At 42.4% G+C, this 23,505-nt stretch overlaps 1 protein-coding gene across 1 annotated transcript; it reads right to left on the bottom strand.

Annotated features, from left to right (window-relative positions):
• Window positions 1–11,390: 11,390 nt before the first annotated feature.
• pfkfb3 (6-phosphofructo-2-kinase/fructose-2,6-biphosphatase 3) lies at window positions 11,391–20,838 on the bottom strand. Its single transcript, XM_080420933.1, has 14 exons — window positions 20,519–20,838; window positions 16,602–16,730; window positions 16,375–16,471; window positions 16,173–16,239; window positions 15,954–16,028; window positions 15,779–15,835; window positions 15,525–15,649; window positions 15,169–15,376; window positions 14,768–14,914; window positions 14,570–14,674; window positions 14,330–14,459; window positions 14,087–14,214; window positions 13,799–13,978; window positions 11,391–12,532 (listed from the first exon to the last, which is right to left on the bottom strand). The coding sequence occupies exons 1-14, from the start codon at window positions 20,601–20,603 to the stop codon at window positions 12,479–12,481; spliced, it is 1,587 nt and encodes a 528-aa protein (XP_080277059.1). The 5' UTR covers window positions 20,604–20,838; the 3' UTR covers window positions 11,391–12,478.
• Window positions 20,839–23,505: the final 2,667 nt, after the last annotated feature.

Here is a 23,505-nt window from a genome sequence, read left to right as displayed (position 1 = left end):
ACACACACACACACACACACACACACACACACATACACACACACACACAGTCATGGGCAATGCACGCATAGGCAAACTCCCCTATTTGTAGACAGGCTACCTGAACCTGAGGCATAATCTGTTAATACACAGTCTGTATTATTACAGTAGCCTACAATTTGTTAACCACTTGAACCCTTGCGTCCCTATTCTGGGCATGATATAATGGGCCAACATTCTACGAAAAATAGGTGAAGTGAATTAATATAGCAGACTTACAAGCTTACAATGTGTTGAATTGCAGTGCGTTGTTGTGAGCTTGTACTTGTATATTGGCTATTTTCAGCTGAGAGATTTCGTGAAAATGGAAAAAGGAGGGGGACGCCTGGGGGACCCCAACAAAATAGATACAGTTGGTGGGTTATGCTACCGCACCCAGAGCAGCAGGTGGAATGCACTTTTATCTAATCAGTTACAATCTACGTCATCTTTGAGGATGTTAAGTTTCAATACAAACATTCCTTAGTTCTGCAATCTCTCAAAGTGTCGCTAGATAGCCATAACAACCAGTGTTTTCATATGAAATGTAAATGTTACTTGGCAAACATGTTAGACACTATATAGGCTACTGCTCACAGACTGTTAACATGACACATCATAAGCTTGAGGAAGCAAACTTTTAAATACATTTTGATTTCATGACCTTATTAGCCCCATGTGGAATTTCTGTTTTCAGCTTCACACAGCTGATGGCTGCTCAGATGGGGCTAGCGTTGTGGGGGAGCAGTTAGGGGTTAAGTGTCTTGTTCAGGGACACATATATACGAGGGCCCGGGAAGGCAAACCAGTGACCCTCTGATTACCAGATGGCCTCTCTACCCTCTAAGCTATGGCTGCCGCTAAACTCTCATTCTAATTATTATTATGAATGAATGAGTCACCACTTAACCACTCTGGGTCACCACTTAATACAATCAACTACCAGCTATGTTAAACAAACTCTCGTGTTCACCTCAAATGCTACAGCTATAGTTAGTCCACAGATAAGCATCACATCCATTTGAATGCAAGGGAAATGGCAGACAACTTCAACCTCTTTGAATCCACTAAACATAATAATCTTCTTAGATATTTAAAGGGAAAGTTTACCTAGAGCTACACTTTAATTCTGCTTGCAAATGAAGCTATTTAAATCAATATACTATTTGTGTCCAGTATGGATGTTTGTTGCTTCCTAGTATCTTTTATCCTGTGCTCCATTCGTCTTTAAGACATCCTTATAGAGATCATGATATCTTAGTGGGCCAGGTATTGAGAGCTAAGAGGATAAAGAATCGCTATGTCAGATACAGTCATGCTATGTTCAGCATTAAACCTATAGTACTTTTACACTGACATTGATATAATAGCAATTTGAATTGCATGGCAGGTTGGAGCAAAAAAAACAAAAAACAAACCCAAATATAAAAGGTAATTCTCTATTTCAGCATTGACAAGTTTCTCAGTGAATTAAAGTTGGCTTGTACAGAGTCTGATCCTGTCCTGTATACGACAGTGTCACTGTGAATTTAGCTTGAAAATCTGTTGTTTTTTTTGAAAAGTGGTTAGTTTTAGTTAGGCTTAAAGGATGTAAGGTGATCCTTAGATAATAACATTACAGCTGCCCGGTACTTAAATGAACCCCAGGATCAACACGTTTATAAAGATTCCTGGAATGATCCACATACTCTGATACTATATGTGATGATTCCATGGCTGACAGAGGCTTGTATGAGGACACCTAGCCTGGGATCCAGACTGCTTTGCTACGTTCGGCGGATTTATTTTTCTCACTCGCTATACAGTCTGGAAAGCCTCCTACTGTATCTCCGTGCACAGCACGAGTGAAAACGACTCGCGGCTTCTGATTGGTCTTTAGGGGAAATTGAGACACTGGTGTTTGGGTAGGGCAGCTACAGGTTGACAAGTGTCAGTGAAGTTATTTGAAGCAGACGGCGCATTGGGTTGGACACTGGATGTGCCGCCTATGTATTGTAGTTTGGACATCGTTGCAATTACCTTTCTCGGTTGGGAGAAAGATACGACGGACATAAAACATATGGACGGTTGTCAACATGCTATTTATTTTTGTCTTGTTTAATTTCCTCTCAATTCTTTTCTTTTTCTAGGCTATTTTAACTCTTCCATGAAACTGGTGTGAAGTCTTGGGAGCCTGTACTAAAAAGAATTTCACCCACTATCTGTACTTACCCTTGTTGTTTAGTTAAGTTCAAGTAGGGTGTCTAGATTTTCTCATACTGAATCAATTACAGAAGTGGTGTGTGGCAACCCTGGGAATACGCCTTCGTTACACCACATTTGATTTGGCTTTGACTGTATCAAAGTTCTCCTTTCATGAGTCTGCAACATTGTTGCAACTACAGCTATAGTGGAACATTGTGCATGGTATTGTATTGGAATACTGATCTGGAATCCACAAAGCATCTCTATCTAGGGCTCCTCCTTCTGGAAATGTATGCATGCATCCTCATATGATGTTGTGACGCATGAAGAACCCATGTCTGGAAGGACACGGACTGCAGTATAAATCACATGGAAACAAACAGTCATTAATTACAATGCTTACACTTTCAACTAGTCCCCCAAGCACCCTCCAAAATACTGTATGTAATTTAGGTTTAATGGTGCAAAGGTGAACCTCATCGTCATGATGGGTCGTAGTTGCCTCTCTCTGACTCCTGGCCGATCCTTGAACTCCCCCTCTCACTGTGACAGAAGGATTGCCCTGAAAACAACTGTTTTTTTCTTCTTTAATAAATCTATCAAATAAAACCATATTTCAAAGGGCAGTCCATGTAAACAAATTGGAGGTCAGGTTCAGTATCAAGCATTGTATTGCACAACACAGGAAATCTAAATTTTACCTACGTCACATGGAGTCTTCAGAAGAAGCCCTGCTCATGTGACTTATGAGTAATGCTGTGTTTTTGAGCCAACTGGCTCCGACCAGAATCTGCTTGTTTTGTTGCAGTCAGTGTCATATAGAAAGATGTTAAGTGGTGGTTGACCTCTGTGAACTGTCAAGGACAGGTCAAAAAAAGAAAATTGCTGTAAAATTCTAAGAATCTCTTTGAAGACAACATCCAATTAAATTAATGTTGTTTCACTGCATTAACAAGTGTAGATGATGACAAGTGGTCTTTCTACGGCATATCGCATTGTGTGTGTGTGTGTGTGTGTGTGTGTGTGTGTGTGTGTGTGTGTGTGTGTGTGTGTGTGTGTGTGTGTGTGTGTGTGTGTGTGTGTGTGTGTGCCAAATTTCTTGTGCACACTGCCATAAAGTTAACTTTTTAAAACAAATATTTAATACTGGAAGTCAATGGAGGTCAAATTGGGCTGAAACTTTGCCCAAATATGCACATGACTGATATCTGACGTCATAGTATTGACATCATAGATTGGATTACTGACGTCATAGACTGGACTCTTGTTTTTATTGCATCTTTTTTGCATTTTCAACGCACCAGTTAGGTGGCACATTTAGTTCCTGAATCCAGTTCACCAGTGATATGAGCAAATAAGATTCTATCTCTTGGCACATCTGTAGCGTTTAGACTGTCTCCACATTCCTGTATTTATATTGTAGCTGCATTGGCCATGATATAGTGACTAAATCATGGCCATGGTTTGTTTGTTAGTCCAACAAATCATGACATTCTAAGTCTTTTTCACTTCTCTCACCAGTGTCCTCACAACATCCTAAATGGTTTGAGGAAATTACACTTCCTAGAACAAAGTTCTTGCACCTCCTGTGACCATTTCCCTGTCTTTTATTTATTTATTTTATACTATTGATATAGAGATGGAACATGGAAGATTCCACGAAGCAGTGTGAGTGCTTGGATACAGGCACAGTGCTGTCTTGTCAACATGCTGGGGCCTCAGTCAAAGAAGCTGCCATTGTCTGTTGTTCTGGGCCTCTGACCAATTCTCTACAAAACACACACACACACACACACACACACACACACACACACACACACACACACACACACACACACACACACACACACACACACACACACACACACACACACACACACACACACACACACACACACACACACACACACACACACACACACACACACACACACGCATGCATGCATAATGACTGCAGGCTATTCAAAATCATCAAGTTCATGGTGCAGTGAGGTGACGTCACAATGTATGTCTGGGTCACAATTACATTGCACAAACCAAATATATTGCTTAGTAAGTGTTTACCATACATGTTCATTCTCATCACTTGTCCACAGGCGTCTTAAAAAACAATAGTGTACAATTAAGATACACAGGAAAAAAGCATTGTATTCAGAATAAAATATTTACATGAACTATATAGATCAAAGACAACACACATAACAATAAACCAGCCAGAATTTGAGTCGCAGTCAGTCTCTAGTTGCAGTAGAGAGCTCCAGAGTTTTGCCCCCTTTACTGAAAAGACGGACTCATTGGTCAGATCATTCCAGTGTTTTTCCTCTCACTGAATATAACCACTTAACCACCCGTAGTAATAAACTAATACTTAGTTGGCCAGGGTCAGCTCTGCATAAGTCAAAACCCAATATCTTTGCTGAAAATACACGATCTACAAGCTCAAATATGAGCTTGTAGATCGGCTATTTTCAGCGAACGTTCCTTCTGGCAAGAATATATGGATGCTAGCTAGGGTTGAAGTGGTTAATGAGAGTTCTGTGCAAACAGAAATGATTTTCCAGCACGAGTCTCTACTCACTTTGCCTCACACACACCATTTGACCAGATGACGTCTGCACTATGATCGTTGTATTAGTCTGTCTGTCACACGTATACACATTCCAAAACACGGACGTGTGACAGGAGCCTCGTCAATGCCATGATAAATAGTTCAGTCACACAACTCGCGTATAGATTCTGGATTTGTAATTGAGAGTTAAATGAACACTCCACATTTTACAGTGTAAAGGGGTTATCAATATAACTATGTGTAACGCGCAGCGAGGTGAAACCACCTTATAGACAGTGTAACCACAGTATGAAGGGTTCAAAATGTGATTATTACATTAACCCACAGTCACGCATTCCTTCAGGACGTGCTTGCCTTGAGCTCCGGCCATATCAAAAAAGTAACCTGTATTCTACGACGGAATGTGTGTTAGTTAACCATTAATCTGAACTAGCAATGACTTTGTATATTGTATATCTGTATACCTGTGTGTGCGTGTGTACATCCATGCGTGTGTGTGTGTGTGTATGGAGGGGGTTATAAATGTGTTTATAATTCAATAAATATGACTGTGACTCAACTGCAGGTAAGACACAGATTGCTTAGCAAGGCCTTTGTCATGCAGATTTATGTAGATGGTTTTAAAGGTCTCGTATAACGTAATGACACTAATTCCTTCCGTGGATTGAGAATGGATCACATGTCTTTGGAGGACAGGAGAAGACTGGAGAAGACAGGAAGAGACGGGAGAGGAGAGGACATGGCAGGACTGGAGAGGAGAGGAGAGGAGAGGAGAGGAGAGGAGAGGAGAGGAGAGGAGAGGAGAGGAGAGGAGAGGAGAGGAGAGGAGAGGAGAGGAGAGGAGAGGGAGGAGAGGACATGGCAGGACAGGACAGGACAGGACTGGAGAGGAGAGGAGAGGAGAGAGAGGAGAGGAGAAGACAGGACAGGACAAGAGAGGAGAGAAGTGGAGAGGCCAGGACAGGAGAAGAGAGGAGAGAAGAGAAGAGGGGACAATAGGAGAGGAGAATGTGCGTTAGTTTCACAGTGGTGCCCTTATGTGATAAAAGTCACGTCCACCTTAAAGCTCCGCCCTTTCTCCACCCTTCCACTCTCTCACTCTATTCCTCTTTCTTTTTCTCTCTCCCCCTTTTTATTCCAGCTGAATAATTGATCCCAGACAGTGATGTGCAGCAGCTCATTTACCCCCTCGATGGGACAAAAAAAACTCCACAGACAGAAAGAAGTGTGATTACAATGATGGAGAGGCGAGCAAAGAGGGCAATTGTTATTAAATAAATAGATTTATAAAATGTGCCCATGGGCGCATCTGCACGAAAGAGCACGCACGCACGCACGCATACACACACACGCACGTGGCTTATGGCTGCACCAGTGCCAGTTGGCCCAGCTTTACCCTTTGCAATCCTATTAGTCAGCTAACTCTAACCCATTTAGTTAGAGAGATGCAGTCAGACAAAAGGACAGTGATATAAAAACCCTAAGCTGCTGTTGTCTAATAACATGAATCATAATGAAGAGGGCTCTCAACCTCTCAACCAAAGATTCTCAAAATGTGTGTAATTAAAAAAGAATTGTTGAAAATAACGAAAATAGCAGATCTGCAAGTTCACAGCACCTTGCAATGTGACACGTTGTGAGCTTGTAGAGCGCCTATTTTCACTATTCATTGTACAATGAATTATATAGGGCTACAAGTGGGTAATTCTGTGCACCTCGGTGCAACACTGAGAATAAGTTACATCACTTTGCACTAAAGTGACCATAAAACTGTGTGTGTGTCAGAGGAAGAACACACACGAGTCACGTGCAGTTCATAAAATAAACACTGCACAATCACAATTCATAATTCGGCCTGCAAAACAAAGCCCTCCATCACCGCCCTCTCCGGTCATCGTCTCTCTTTGTGTCAAACAGTTCTGGGGATTTTTTTTGCAGAGGATCACATAAACACCCTGCCACTTCAGCAGTGGTGTAATAGTGTATTAAGCCTACTATTGTAAGTACAGGGGTTAAAACACTTTAGCTCGAGACCCGATAGAGAAATTTGATATCTCCCCGGGACCCAAAATAGTGAAAGTAGCTGAACTATAAGCTCACAACGCACCGTGAGCTTATATATCTGCTATTTTTCTTTGATTTATTTATAAACTTCTTTTGAAGAATAGTTTCTTAATTTTTGGGGGAAAAAAGTTGGAAACAAAAACAAAAAAGGATATTTATTCGCGACCCATAACAATAACTGTTTGGGAACTAGTACACAAGCTACCTGCTCTATTCAAGACTTGGTGAATGACTTAGCCCAGTTCCATTCACACTGGAATCTCCCCCTGAGTGACCCCTAAACAAAGAGGTGGGGATGATCTGTCATCCGCAGGGACCACCTGACGCAGCAAGGACGGAAAAGGAAGAGGCCATGTGTGACGATGTCAGCAGACAGACTATGTCCTTGTTTGACAATCCTGTTTGTTACCTTTAAGGTCCTTACACAGTTGGGGGTGTTTTCTTTTCATGTGATTAATTCCCCCGAAAATATATTTGGGCGATCGTTGGATATAAGAGTCGTACAGATATAAAAGGTGTGTGTTTACAGGAATTCAAGTGGCACGTGGCACTTACAAGGTGTCTGTGTACAGTACGTCTGTCAGTTATGAAAAGCTTAATTCAGTGTTGACTCTGTGCAATGAATTGTTAGCATATGGCTGCAAGACGGAGTAAAGCAGTATTCCAAGGGCCAGCAGGTTAGGGGAAAATTGTGTATACTAAGTCACGACTGTGTGTGTGTGGTGTGTGTGTGTGTGTGTGTGTGTGTGTGTGTGTGTGTGTGTGTGTGTGTGTGTGTGTGTGTGTGTGTAAATAATTTCTTTACATGACCTGAGCTTGACCTGTTTGATTAAACAAAGGTAGAGAAACTCAAGTTCATAGGATATTAGGGTTTCCTTAATGACAGATCTGGCCCAGTCAGTGTGTTAACTATATCATTATAATTATATTAGTCAGGTAACAAAGTAACTCAATGAATCATTCACAGAGACAGATAGTGGCTATATCATGATCATCAGCCAAACTCTCGTATAGCTAACAGACTCATTTCATTACAGTAGCATTGCTCAAGCGAGGCCTGGATGTTAGCATGAGTGAGCAGCCAATTCGTTGACAGACGGCACCAAATCCTTCGTCAGCACACAGTATTGGACATCTATTTGTGGCGCTGCGGGCCTCGTCGACGATTCAACCGGCTGGCCCATATGTTCCATTCATGTGTTAGCTTTCTCTTTCCCACAGAGATTAGTCTCTGTCTCGCACACGCACACACACGCGCACACGCACGCACGCACGCACGCACGCACGCACGCACGCACACACACACACACACACACACACACACACACACACACACACACACACACACACACACACACACACACACACACACACACACACACACACACACACACACACACACACACACACACACACACTTGCTACTATGCATTCCAGTGCCACTCCGTCTAGCACACAGTAAAATCCTGAGTGAGTGTGCAAATGGTACCAAATGGACACCCTTACGCTGGTGAAGGCTACATCAGGTCCATATAGGCCTACTTGGTAATATCCACACAGTCTTAATTCAACCGCACCATAACTTCGGTACTGTAATTTCTGTATATTATCTTCTGAAATGTACAAAAGCGATAAGACAACCGCATGAGTGACGTACTAACCCTGCATTTACATGGACCTCAAGTGCACTTTGGCATTGGCTCATTATAGCATGCAAATCCAAATGTAAAGCAGCAGCTTCCGATTTGTGTATTAAGATTGTGTTTGTGTTTTTTGCGCCAGTGAGTTTGCCAGGCCGTATGCAGAGAGAGAGAGAGAGGTGAACATGGGGGCCTTGAGCCAAGGTTTGGTCAGACTACCCACTGTCTGCTCTGTGAGTCACACCAGAGGAAATGCCAGAGCACTCTATGTGTGTGTGTGTGTGTGTGTGTGTGTGTGTGTGTGTGTGTGTGTGTGTGTGTGTGTGTGTGTGTGTGTGTGTGTGTGTGTGTGTGTGTGTGTGTGTGTGTGTGTGTGTGTGTGTGCGTGTGTGTGTGTGGGTGCGTGTGTGTGAGTGCGTGAGTGTGGGCGTTTCGGTGGGTGTGAGTGAGTGAAACTGAAAGTGGTACCTGCAGTAAAAGGAGAACCAGACACCTGCAGTAAAAGGAGAACCAGACAGAACCAGTTCACACAAGTCCTGCTTAAGACACGAAATGAAGAACAACAACAATGACATTAGTTAACATTGGCAATATTACATCATCTGATTGTATTGTAATGACCGATGGGCTGAAGATTCGAAGGAAGCACCATGACAATGACAGGTTCATTGCAGAATTCGCAAATAAACAGCTCTAACCAAAGTCTTTAACAACAGAAGGGAGGGTGTTCTCATAGAAACTAAGGTCCATGGTGTCTCACCATCATGCCAAGGACAATGGCATAGATAGATGTTGAATTAGGAGTAAAAAAAGCACCTTAAGAGCTAGAACCAACGGACAAACTGTTTTTGTAACTCTCTGATTCATTATTATTTGAATTAGATATAGTTTTGCTATTTTCATTTTTGTAGTATACAGTATGTTTACTATTATTAATACTATTATTGCTGCTACAATGTCTGAGGGACCCGTTACTCTTATGTACCTGTGCACAAGATGTAACAGTAAAGAGGCCTTAAACCTTGAAGTAAACACACACATAATTGACAAAACAAATGACATGACCTAAAGCATGTCCCCCCCCACTCTCTGTGCTGGCGAGGGTCTGGTAACACACAGTGAACTGAATGATAGAATTGTTTGCTTGGTGAGGAAGTGGTTTGAACTCACACCACCTCCAAAAAGGAAGGGGGTTTCGGTGTTCCAAATGTGGACTGGACTTATGCACTAGGGCATGGGTCTTCAACAGGGGGTCTGCGAACCCCAGAGGGCTCTCAGAGTAACTACAGGGGGTCCACCAAATCTTTGTGTGACGGGGAACATTAGCCGAAAATAGCAGATCCACAAGCTGGTGTAGTGGAGTTGGTGTAGAGGGAAAAAGAGCAGACCAAGTACAGAGCCAACAGTCAAGTTGACTATATTGAGCGTTTAAAAGGTTAACTGTCTGAAAATACACATTAGCACAAATCCAACATATTAGTAGAAAAGACAATGTGTGTCAAACAAGTCTATGTCTATGAAATCTATGAAAAAATGTAATCTGCAACACAATTTTATACAATATGTAGTAGGGGTCCCTGCTTCATCTCTCTCTCAGCTAGGGGGTCCTTGGCCTGAAAAACGTTGAAGACCCCTGCTCTAGTGCTGCGCAATATATCGACAGATATCGTCTGGGATTTGGATATGGTAATACCATCACATGACATAAGTGTCGTCTTTTACTACTATCCTGGTTTTAAAGTTAGTAATGTTTCATATTAATTTCCCACTAGTTGGTCTTCCATGTGGAAACCTACGGCACACAGAAACAAGTCCAATGAGTCAGCCCTAATTCACTTAAACGAAGTGAATGAGTTGAGTTGTTTGCCTGTCTGTCTGTTTGCTCTCCTGTCCAGTTAAGAATCATGATGCTCAGTGACTCTGATCACTATACAGAGAGAGAGAATATAGACCACAGTCTCCTGCGTATTTGCTTACAACAGTCTAGACATCACGTCATAAACCCTGAATCTGAGATATTGTCAGTTGACTGCTGTGAATCAGACCATACAAATTATAATACCAACATGGTGGCTGATCTAAAATAAAGTCCAATAGAACACTAATCCAGAACATGGTTTCTATGGGTCTCCGAGAAACCATGTTCTGAGGCAGCCGTAGTTTAGTGGGTAGAGAGGCCGTTTGGTGATCAGAAACTCACTAGTTCGCCTCCCAGCCCGACCAGTAATGTCGAAGTGTCCCGGAGCAAGACGCATAACCCCTAACTGCTCCCCCCCAAGCACTCATGACCATCCAAGAGACCATCAGCTGGGTGAAGCTTAAACTGAATTTAATCAGTTTAAACAGTTTGTCATCCACGACTGCCAGACATCAAAAGCATATAAACACACCCTTCACAATCACATAATGTCTGTGTCACACAGTACAGTTCATCATTTCAACACTGTGTAGTACTTTCATAGTAATATCCTATAGGCTAAACTGGAAGTGAATCAATAACTACATTTCTGCTATGTAACTGTTTACAGTTCCAGTTCAGAAATCCAACAGTAACTCAATGGCCCCAAGTCTTAAATAATGTGAGGCGCTTGACTCGTGAGTGACTCAGCTCACATGATGTAATAATGACTGAACCAGTAGGTGAAAATCCTCCGTGAGAACACCTTGGCTTAGCTCCTTAAATAGATATGCTGTCAGGCAATGACACAACGGTCTTCAAGAGGCTTGCCTCTTGCCAGGTCGTCTTTGTAAATAATTTCTTTACATGACCTGAGCTTGACCTGTTTGATTAAACAAAGGTAGAGAAACTCAAGTTCACAGGATATTAGGGTTTCCTTAATGACAGATCTGGCCCAGTCAGAGGAAACAAAGGAGTACAACATGTATTATTTTAATATTTTAAGTAGATTTTATTGGTTCAGTAGATGCAAAATATACACATGTTCTTCCCCTTTCACTGTTCAAGTTATGCAAAATCCTCAAGTTAAAACATGGTACCTCTCACTCTGAGCCATCAAATCTACATAAATATAAATAAATAGTATAGTAAAACAATTCTTACAAAAACAAAAATTCAAGTATCAAATAACAAAAGTATTATTGTAGTTTCTTTTTTCCTTTTTACAGCTCCTGCTCTCTGTAACATGGCAGTACAAAATAGTCTTCTGAAAATGCACATTAAAATACTCCAAAGAGTTACAGTTTATATGCCAGCCTTGGGCCTATCCTCCTTCATACAGTATTTAACATTTACAAAGGATATTACTGATGAGGAGAATGCAGTGTTCTAACAAAAATATGTGTGCAGCAGATGTACAAGAAAATAAAATTGAATTTGAAAAGGAAGCAGCATGGGGCTTGCAGCACAAGCGTTATAGGCACTCTAAGGCAAAAATAATCTCCTTTGCCCTAGCCAGAATATGACAAAGAGAGAGAGCCACTGCATCTCGACTCACAAACACATAAGTACTCACACAACTGAAAAAACTAAAATTGCTGTGCAAAATGCTTATCTGTTTTGTGTATGCTTATGCAATAAAATAAGTATGACAGCACTGAATAGCATTGTGACAATCTTTAGAAGGGAAAAAAACAAAACATTTGAAACCAAAATGTACAATGAATTGAAAATACTCTTGTCAGGAGTCGATGCTTCCAGAGAAATGCCTAGGAGTTTACATTGTAAACGAACAAGTCTTTTTCTTTTTAATTAATAGTGCAACCATGAGTAGTAGCATGGTTAAAAAGGACAGGATATGTTTTAAGCTCCATCCTTTTGGTCTTATTCTGGCTCCATTTAAAAGGTCTGTATGCTCGACAGTCATTCCAACCAGACATCTCTGACCAAAACAGAGCCAGTTAACCAAACCAGGATTCCAAAATCCTATTCACTGTCTTGTGAGAATGGAGACTTGATGCTAGTAAGGAAGGTTCTTGAGTGATCACTTTTTCTTTTTTTTAGAAAGATCTTTGAATCCAATTCCTGGTCTCTTGGGTCAGCTGATCATTGGCAGGGCTGTAGGACATCATGGCGATCAGTTGTTCTCCTTTTCAAGATCTGGAAGTGCAAAAAAAAGTGGCAGGAATATCAATGATGCTGCCTTTGCTTAAATGATCTGCACACAACAAACAGCACTGGAACTAATTCCTTAAACCAGAGGTTACATCATGTTCTTTATTCTGTGGCCTCTGTGCTGCTCTGCTGGTACATATTAAGCCGCTAAGTTTAAAGCCATCATCATGGATCATTATGGGTTAGTTGGTCAATATGTTTGTGTGTGAAATAATGGGTGACTATGAAAGAAGCCGGTAACTTTCGCCACCCAACAGAACAATGATGTGCTCTACACGTACAGCTAGTGAATCTGTCCCCTTGTCGCTGTCAGGCAACAAAAAGAAAGAAAGAACCCATACAAAAGTTAATTTTGTATGGGTTATATTTGACCAGGGGGTGCACAGGGAGCAGTTAGGGATTCAGTCTCTCAGGGAAACAAAGGCGGTGATCGAAGCAGGTGTCTTACGGCAACCAGGCGGCCAGTCTACCTCCTGAGCCACTGGCACCATATACTGTACATCTATATCTATCTGCTGAGCTATAAGCTTAGACATGATAACTTGCTTTTTTCTCTGTCTTTCTTCTTTTTTTACCTTTGGGTTGCTACGAGAGACCCCACTTTCAGATAGTGGAGGATGACACACCTCAGAGACAGAAAGCCAGAGAAACAAAAAAGAGACAAGGACAGGACAGGACAGGACAATGAATATGAGTTGCCATGGCGACACACAGATAGCAACACTCGTGCGACGCTATGACGAAAGACGAGAGGAATTCCAACGTAGGAGGAGAGGAATGTGGACTGGGAAGTGGGGAAGCACATGACTTCCCCAGCAGCTATACGTTTGTTTTCTTTTCTTTCTCTCAAGAGCAAGACATGCCTGTTTATAATTTCTCCCAAATTATATATACAGTATATATTAGGTGACTTCTATCATCACTGAAACAGACAGAGCAAAACAAATGCCACACTGAAGCCGATCAAACTTGGCAACACAGGAATGGGGGGACAGAGATATGTCAGTGAGTACTTACAGGCAAACTTTGCTCAGCCAGTGCTGCAGGGCGGTGAGAAATGGGTGGAAGAAAAGATGGTGCAATAAAAAGAAAAGTGAATGCAAGGAAGGAAGCAAGTGAACATGCATGCAGTTTAGAGCGAAGAAGTCAGCAAACAGATAGCGAATGGTTTAGAGAGAATTAGAGTTGGTTAGATGTGTGTGTGCGTGTGTGTATGTGTGTGTGTGTGTGTGTAGTGGTGTGGGGGCCCACCTGTCCGGACAGGGTGAGGGGGAGGTGTGTGGCGCTGCAGAGTGACATGGTGCCGGAGATCTCCTGGATGGATGGCTCATCCAGCTCGTCGATGCGGGGCTTCTTGATGTTGGGCCCTGGGCTGGTCAGAGGAATGACGCTGTTCCTCCTGATCAAATAACCGGGACCCCTCTTTACCTCCTGGGGACAAGGAGATTGAATTGTACTCCATTCATCATATACATGAATGCGATCATGTGATCTGAAATCAGGGAACTGTAAGAGGCACCTACAGACAGTGAAACGTACCTCAGGCATGTCTCTGTGCGTGTTCACTGCCTCCACGTTGAGCGAGATTGACTCCACTTTACACCCATAGGCGATGGGGGTGAGTTTCAGCACCGTGTGGAGGGGACACCTCAGGTAGGGCATCTCATCTAGAACGACATTACGGACATTAAGCGTACGTCACGGTCAGCATCCGAGGATGACGGCTGTAGGACTGAAGAGACTCGAGTCCAGGGGGCTTATGGGAGTTGGTAACTGCCTTACCTGCGCTCTTGTCCAGGAAGTACGCCAGAAGGCAGCGCATGACGGCCTGGTGACAGACGACCAGAACATTCTCCTGCCTCTCCAGCGCCATAATCACTGGCTCAACACGCTGGACCAGGTCCTGATAAGACTAACATCAGGCAGAAAGAAGAGAGGGGTTAACGTCCGTTCAATTACACTTTTTTTTTACATTGGCTACACATTGGCAGATATCTCTGGAAAGATATAAAAGGTGTGTACCTCCCCCGTGGGGTAGCGGTAGTAGTATTTGTCTTGGTCTCTCAGAGCGAATTCCTCAGGGTATTTATCCTTCACCTCGTCATATGTCATCTCTTCACACACACCCTGAAGCAACAAATGATACACATACGCACATAAGAGTTTGTCACGCTAGAATTTGTGGAGTGAGTGTGTCTGCCTGTGTGTTTAAACACTCACCGCATCTAGCTCATTTAGGGCCTTCCACTGTTCATAGGGTACATCCAGGTCTTCAGCGGTCTCGATGCTGCGACAGAGCTGGCTCGTCCAAACCTTCAGATCTTTCAGGTTCTGCTCCTCAACGAACTGAGCCAGGGCAGACGCAAACTACGGACGGGAAAGGACACATGTTCAGCGAGTGGTCTGGAACCTATGGGTGTGTGATTGCGTTCCTTTCAGTCGATGACTAACCATATTCGTGTCTGTAACCATTATCCTGGTAGCGTTACTTAAATGCATACCTCTGTACAGTATATCTCTGTGCATCGGTGTTGTCGCCTGAATTTCTTTCTGAATTTAAACAGTACACTGGTGCAAAGGTGTGTCCCTCAGATTACATGCTTCTGTCTGAGTGTAAATACCTTTCTACCCTGAGGCGAGAGGCCCGAATCTCCGCCCAGGCGTCCCTTCAGGTTGTCCAGGCTCTCTCCGTGTCGACACAGGTAGATGGTGCGGGGCTGGACGTGGATGTTCATCAAGTAGTACACAATCTTACTCTGGACGTGATCCTGGATCCGGTTGACCAGAAACCGCCGGCCCACATCAATCACTTTGATGAAGGACAGATCCCTAAATAAAGACAGGGTTTGGTATAGCTGCTAGTCAAACGCTTGAGGGGATATAATATCAGCAGTTCTGTTCATGATATGATGTGTGCGTGTGAGTGTGTGCGTGCATGTGTGTGTGTGCGTGTGTGTGTGTGTGTGTGTGTATTTACCTGTCATACTCATCAGGGTCTAGAGGTTGGTATGTCGCTTTATAACATTCAATCCTTTTCTGGAAGTCCAACATGGCGTCCGTTTTGTTAGTGTCCTGGTAGTCTGGACATGACACCTTTACTTCCTATATGGAGAGGAAGTGGAATGTCAAAAGACAAAACACACTGATCCTGTAGCACAGTGACGTTGTAGATAGCATTTTCTTTCACCCTGTGTGTGGGCAAAATTTGTTAAAATTTGATTTGTGACTCACCATGATATTAGAAGCGATGACACTGGGATCGTCACACACTGACTCGATGAAGAAGATCTGTAACCACAGGGGGAGAAACGTGTGATGAGTCACATCGTGGCATGGCTCTGACTCAGTCTTCGAATGTGCAAAAGGCGTCACGCCTCCCTGCACAGGTAACCATGGAAACGCTTACCTTGAAGGCGTTTTCGCTGCCAAACTGGAGGATCATCCCTCGTCTTTCCCTCGTGGTGTTGGTGGCGTCAAACACCTGATCATCGGGCGAGTCAACAAGAAATTGCATGAGACCAGCTTTAATAGACACTGACAAGAACCATTTCGATGGGGGGAACGTTTGCAAGAGCATTTATCTATCGCTCAATGTAAGGGAGAGAAAAACTAGGATGAAACTTACCGCGACCTGGCCTCCCTCCTCGGTTAAGTAGAACTTGACATCACTTAACGCTGCTAAGGCACACTGACTACAGAAAGACAAAGCAAAGAAATATTTGTACCTACGGCAGTGAATGTCAGAATGTCAGATGTGCACCCATCAGTGGGTGATGTTTGAGTGTATGCGTGGGAGGCGAGAGTGAGGGATTTGCGGTTTCACTTACTGTCTGATTTTCACGGCACTCTCATTGTCAGATTTGAAGAAGTCATAGGAGCTGTAGTTCTTAACCGCCTCCCTACGATATTCTCCAACATTGAAGACTGCAGCGAGGACAACAAACAAGTATAAGCTAAACGTTCCATATGGCAGAAGTAGGGAACAGAACAGAAATGCAAAACAAAATGGTCGCACTCTGCATAAAAGGTACTGAAGGGTGCTTTGCAGACGTACCTTTAGTGGGCATACCGATCCAGTTGAGGTAACGGGTGAGTTTCTTGGACATGTAGGTCTTTCCTCGAGCTGGCAGACCCACCATGACTATGACAGTGGGGGAGTTAGCCAGGTGAGGCCCCCCACCAGCTGCAGAGACAGAAAAAGAGAAAGAGAGGAGGGAGGTTATTAAGATATCATCAGTCACTAGACATCACTACCTCCGCTGCAGTGCAATGGGAGACTGCTAAACTACACAGATACTGTACGTCAGGGGGTCGGGAACCTTTTTGAACATGAAGTGCCATGTTTTTATTTTCTAGCTAGTCAGTGTGCCACATCAACATTAAGTTAAATTGTGACACCACATTTCTTCTTTTTTGCAATATTTTCTTTCACATCAGGACGTTGTAATTAGACCATTAGAGCAATAACCCCACCTAGTATCTCCCAGACTCCCTCCCCAGTCAGAGTTTGAATGAATGTAGAATTATGTGCAGGATGTCATTTGGATACAGATGTGAGGGGACTTCATTTAATTGACTTTAAAAAAAATATATATATATTGTATTTTAAAAGAAAAATCCTTTCTCTCACACTTATGCCACTGTGCTGCCTGACTGCCAGTGATCACACTCCCCTTTGCCGATGTTGGCACCCGTGCCGAGTGCCGCTGCCAGCTGTGTGAATCTGTTGCACCCGTTTCGCTGTCTATGAACTCAGCGACTCTCCGTGCCTCCCCCACCCCTACCCGCCCGCCCACCACCAGCCCATCTCTGTACCCGGCCCTGCCCATGTGCCGAACATGCACGTGCCCTTTCGCGGTGGCCAGACACGGCCATCAATTCCACATCACTGCCGGTTTGACCCACTTTTGCACGCTGCCGTGAGCTGCATACTTCAGCGGATCTTGGCATGAACACACATACACACGAAACCACAGTATTGCATCACACACTGGATGCAGTGAACTACTGTAGGTCACGTGTGAATGTGAAAAACAATTTGCTTTTCCATGCTTAGGTTTGAAACTAGTTTTATACGTTGTAGTACGACCGCATGTTTCATTTTTAGGATTTTAGTATGAATTAAAGTTTAATGTTGTCTAATTCAGCAATGGGTAGCTGTAGAGATTTATAGTATACTATATCAAAATATGTCTGGGTCATCTAATGTGGTGAAACTGTTAAATGTGGCTTTCGAGACATCTTTTCATGAATGGGCTGGGTAGGGTATGTGTACAAACACGCAACTTGTGTAACCGGAGTAAACCCTTTGCATGGATTACAGTGCCTGACGCTCCTGACAACACTGATTAACCATGTTCCACAACCCTTCTCTAATCCCTTTTCCATAACACCAGGGCCACAACACATCAAGCTATTAGACAAGACAACCTTCTCCATCTCAATCTAAAAGCAGGATCCGATCGAACGTGAGACGGACATTTTTCCTCACAACTCTTTCCTTGACTACCTTAACGCACATAAACAAGAGGTTTATTGTTTAAGAAGAGTTCATCCTTGTTCATGGGCGGTAGCTGCACAGATGTATAACGTCAAGTGTCCACACAGCTAGTGGTTGTGGGCTAATGGGAGCTGAGAGGGCTAATTAAATACTAATTGAATAATTAAAAGTTCCCATCTAGATCAGTGGTTCTCAGCCAGTGGTCCGGGGACCACCAGTGGTCCTTGAGGGGATTCCAGGGGGTCCCCAGCAAAAGGTGTGATTATCCATATTGTACACGTTTGGCTATTCAAAAATAGCAGATATACAAGCTCACAGCGCGTCACTTCGTGCCGCGCTGCAAGCTTGTAGATCTGCTATTTTTGAACATTTTCAAAAAAGTGTTTGAAGTAATTTTGTAGATTTTTTGCATTTTTAACTAAAATCTTCTCTTCTGGGGGTCCCTGGCACAAAACATTTTCAGATGGGGGTCCGCGGCCAAATGTATATCAATTTAGGGGTCCTTGGCATGAAAAAGTTTGAAAACCACTGATCTAGATGACTTGCTTCATCCTGCCCCCAGAGGTCAATCTACTACCTACTGACAATCAAAACTGGTACAACTGCAATTGATGACTGTTAACCGCAAGATTGTCACAGAAGATGACCGAAACAATAACAAATACTTTTATCGCCCAGCCTCGGTCCCACAAATGTTTCAGCAGCGGCCACAATGCAGTAGAGTGGGAATGTGTGTAGCCAAAGGCAGTATTATATTCCTATATTAACTGTTATTAATGTCCCCATAAATGCACGATGCAGTGCATACGACCAATAATAACATACAAGTAAGAGATCAGACTCATTTCAGTGAATGGTACCACCCTGGCTGCAGCTATTCGGGCCAGTTGGGATACTGACGACTATGTTCATCTCCAGTGGTGTAAAGTAACTAAGTAAACTAAGTACATTTACGTACTGGACTTAAGTACAATTTTGAGGTACTTTTACTTTACTGGAGTGTTTCCAGTTTTCAGTACTTTTACTACTACATCTCAGAGGCAAATATTATACTTTTACTCCACTACAATTATTTGAAAACTTTGGTTACTAGTTACTTTAGAGATTTTGATTATTTATCACAAAACATACATTACCCACTTCAGCCCTATATACATTTCGGCCATTTGAAAATAGAATTGTGAGCTTGTAGATCTGCTATTTTCAAAAGATTTGTATACATTTGAAAACTTGTGAAATGGGGACAGTCTGCATAATGAGATTGAGTACTGTCTACTTTTGGTACTTTATAAGTACATTTTGATACCAAATTACCGATAGTCTTGTACTTTCACTCAAGTAAATTTTGAATACCGGACGTTTACTTGCAACAGAGTATTTCTACGTTGCAAGTATTGATACTTTTACTTGCGTAAAAAATGCCAGTACTTTTCCCACCACTGTCTCTAATTCATTTCATTCATCTCTAAACCCACCAGCAGCCCTACACATGCACTGGGGGCGGGGCGGTGCCCCACCATCTCCCTCTCATAGGACCACACCACCCGGCGGTCCTATCAGAGAGAGAGATGCGCTTTTGTGGAATATGCGAACCCCACAGCCCCTCCCCAGAGCCCATATACATACACACAGTCACACACACACACACACACACACACACACACACACACACACACACACACACACACACACACACACACACACACACACACACACACACACTATATATGGCGGAGCCGAGCCAAGCCCCCTGCGCGTGCCGATCGACCCCCCTATGATCGACACACATTCTCTGAATCTCGGAAAATTTTAGGGGAGGCCCGAGCGAGAGGCGATGGGGTCGCGTAACCATGGCGACCGCATCACGTCACACTCACGCTATAGTGTTTGAATGGGCCAACCATGCGATGTGCATGTTAATGTGCCGGCCGGCACATTAACAATGCACATGTGCACTTTTTTTTTTTTTTACAGACAAACCTGTTTTCCTATTTAATTAATGCACGATATGGTTGTACATTTCAATGCACGATCAGTCACGAATTCAATGAATTATGCATTGAATATAAGCTGCTTTACAACAAAGACTATACACCGCGTATGATCATGGATTTCTGTATTAATGGATATATAGGCTATATCAGGGGTCTTCAACGTTTTCAGGCAAAGGACCCCCTAGCGGAGAGAGAGATGAAGCAGGGACCCCCTCTATATTGTATAAAATTGTGTTTCAGATCAACCTTTTCTGCTCTTTTTTCCCATAGTCTACACCTATAACTCTTAAAATAATAGCCGATCTACAAGCTCACAACGCCTGACGCTGCAAGGCGTTGTGAGCTTGTAGATCTGCTATTTTTGACTAAAAGGGATGCTAAGTGTGCAAAAAAAAAACCTGTAGTAGCTCTAATTAATGCTGTACAAAATCACCAAAATTCCAAAATAGTAATAATAATGAACGGATTGTGACTTACATCTCGTGGGGACCGCAGCAGGCTTGTCATCTCTCGACGGGATCCATATCTTTTGGATCCGATTCTGGGTGAGCTCTCTGGGCATTCCACACAGAGATGGAGGGAGGAGATGAAAGGAAAGCCGGCCGGTGTTTCAATCAATCAGAAGAACTCGAACCCCCGATCGAGATGATGATCACCGCGGGTTGCAACTCAATATGCGTCCGATGATAAAAGCTTGTCCGATGGTCGACTTATTCTAGGATCTAGAGTTAGACGGTCTATGTGCGCTATTCTAATGCTTGTTGATGATGACCTGAGCCGGTACAGTACAGTAATCTACCGGGCTGGATGTCCCAGATCCTCTATTTAACTCTCGTGGTGCGAGCAGGAAACAACGTGACATCGATGACGCGACAGCTGTTCAGCCCCGCCCCCCGTTGTCTCACTGGCGCCACCCTGTGGCCGACTTGGGGTATGTCCTTAAAAGAAAGAGTTATTACGAGGTCGTAAATAAAAGTATCGATACTGAATTAACTGTAATAGAGAAATACTCCGTTACAAGTAAAAGTACGGAATAAAAAAATTACTAGAGTTAAAAAAAATCTAAATGTACTTAAAGTACCAAAAGTAAAAGTACTCATTATGCGGAATGTCCTGTTTCACAAGGTATCATTCATTATGTATATTTGTATTAAAATCTTTTAGAAAATAGCCTAAGTTTAAATAGGGCTGAAGTGGTTAATGTATGTTTTATAATAATAATCCAAATCTACAAAGTAACTAGTAACGTAAAGTTTTCAAATAATTGTAGTGGAGTATAAAAGTATAATATTTGCCTCTGAGATGTAGTAGAGTAGAAGTAAAAGTACTGAAAGTACTTGAGTAAATTTACTTAGTTACTTTACACCACTGGCTACTACGATGCACAAAAAAGTGCGAGGATATTGCCAAACGTTAACCACCAGTGCACGTGCAGAATGGCACATCAACACACTGAGTGCCACAGAAGTGGAGACAAAGGGGAGGTTTGAGTATCCTACAAAGAACTCATTAGCCTACAAGTGGTATGCAACTCAGATTAAGATTCGATGAATTGAATACACAGGACCACAATCATGGAAACTAGCCATAGTGCTTTCTTGGGTTTAATCCTTTTAGCATCCTTTTGTATGGAAATGTACTTTCTGTGCTTTTTTTGCAAACTGATGAAGTATTCAATCATTCAATCATTCAATCATTCAATCAATCATTCAATTTGTTTGTTTTTAAAGATGGTAGCCTAACTAACTGCTTTTTAAACACAAACTACATTTTGTATATGTGATGTCAATATCTTCTCCTGCCACCTCACCTGAAATGTAGCCTAACTTCAAACTGGCCATGACTGTAGGCCTACATACATCACAAAGACCACAATTTATAAAAGTCATCAAAACATACAGTGGACACTGGTTGTCTCTGAATAAGCAAATAACAAATAGGCTATTTCGCAATGTTAAAAGTGACTGGTCTGTATTATGCAGTGAGCTGTGTCTGTTGCGGTGGTGTAAAGTAGTACATGTACTCAAGTCAAGTACTGTACTTAAGTACAATTTAAGGGGTGTTTCTACATTGCAGTGTTGATACTTTTACTCAAGTAAAACATGTGAGTACTTCCTCCATCACTGTTTGTCTGTTGTCTGCGTTTTAAAATCGAGTGTTTGGTGACTGATGAGTTGTGTGAGCACAGGATTCCAAAGAAAAGGTGAGGTCACAGTAACAGAGGTGAGGTCACAGTAACAGATGGGGCTAGAAACCCATCAATGCCGGATGCAAATAGCAGTGGTGGAAAGTAACTAAGTACATTTACTCAAGTACTGTACTTACGTAAAATGTTGAGGTATTTTTTACTTTACTGGAATATCATCGATTTTCAATACTTTTACCTCGACTCCATTACATCTCAGAGGCAAAAATTATAATTTTACTCCACTACAATTATTTGAAAACTTTAGTTTACTTTGTAGATTTGGATTTTTATTACAAAACATACATTAACCACTTCAGCCCTATATATACTGCGGCTATAGATGTATACATGTTATACATTTGAAAACTTGTGAAATGGGACATTCTGCATAATAAGTAGGCTACTTTCTACTTTTGGTACTCTAAGTACATTTTGATACCAATACTTTTGTAAATTTAGGCTACTCATTGTGCAGATTGTCCCATTTCAGTTCAGTTCAAAATGTATTTAAAAAAATCTTTTGAAAATAGCCGATCTACAAGCTCACACTGCGTGGCATCGCGACACATTGTAAGCTTGTAGATCTACTAGTTTCAAATGGCTAATATATATAGGGCTGAAGTGGTTAATAATAATAATAATAAATTTTATTTGTAACGCACTTTATATTTGAAGCAAATCTCAAAGTGCTACAGGATTAAAAACATAAAAAGAAAGAGAAAACAACAATAAAAAAAGTAAAACAGTGAAATTAATAAGATTCAGATCAAGTCAGCAGGCACAGTAGAAGTTAAAAATAAAAATAAAACAACTACATCTCTGTCTATGCAAATGCCTTGTTAAAAAGGAAGGTTTTTAGGCCCTTTTTAAAAATGTCAATCGACTGTGGTGCTCTCAGATGGTCCGGGAGGGCATTCCATAGTCGAGGAGCAGCTGAGCAGAAGGCCCGATCCCCCGATGGTTAGTGTGTTTTGTAATAATAATCAAAATCTACAGGGTGGGGGGTCCCCAGTTCAAATATGATTGTTTTTTAGGGGGTCGCGGCCTGAAAAGTTTGGGAACCTAAAACCTATACTTGCCCTGGACCCACTCATGGCTCAGTTCCTCTATGCTCAGTTCCTGTGCACGAGCAGAGCATGCACTCTCCCACTCCGCTCACACGGCCACAGCATGAGTAGGCTACATGTACATAGTTTATTGACACCACTGCACGCATACACACGCACACACACACACACACACACACACACACACACACCCCCCTATAAAGTCATTT

Source organism: Gymnoscopelus braueri, assembly GCF_963280865.1.
Source record: "Gymnoscopelus braueri genome assembly, chromosome: 23".
Lineage (NCBI taxonomy): Eukaryota > Metazoa > Chordata > Actinopteri > Myctophiformes > Myctophidae > Gymnoscopelus > Gymnoscopelus braueri.
Note: the sequence above shows the minus strand (reverse complement) of the source record. Positions and strands in the feature narration are given on the sequence as shown.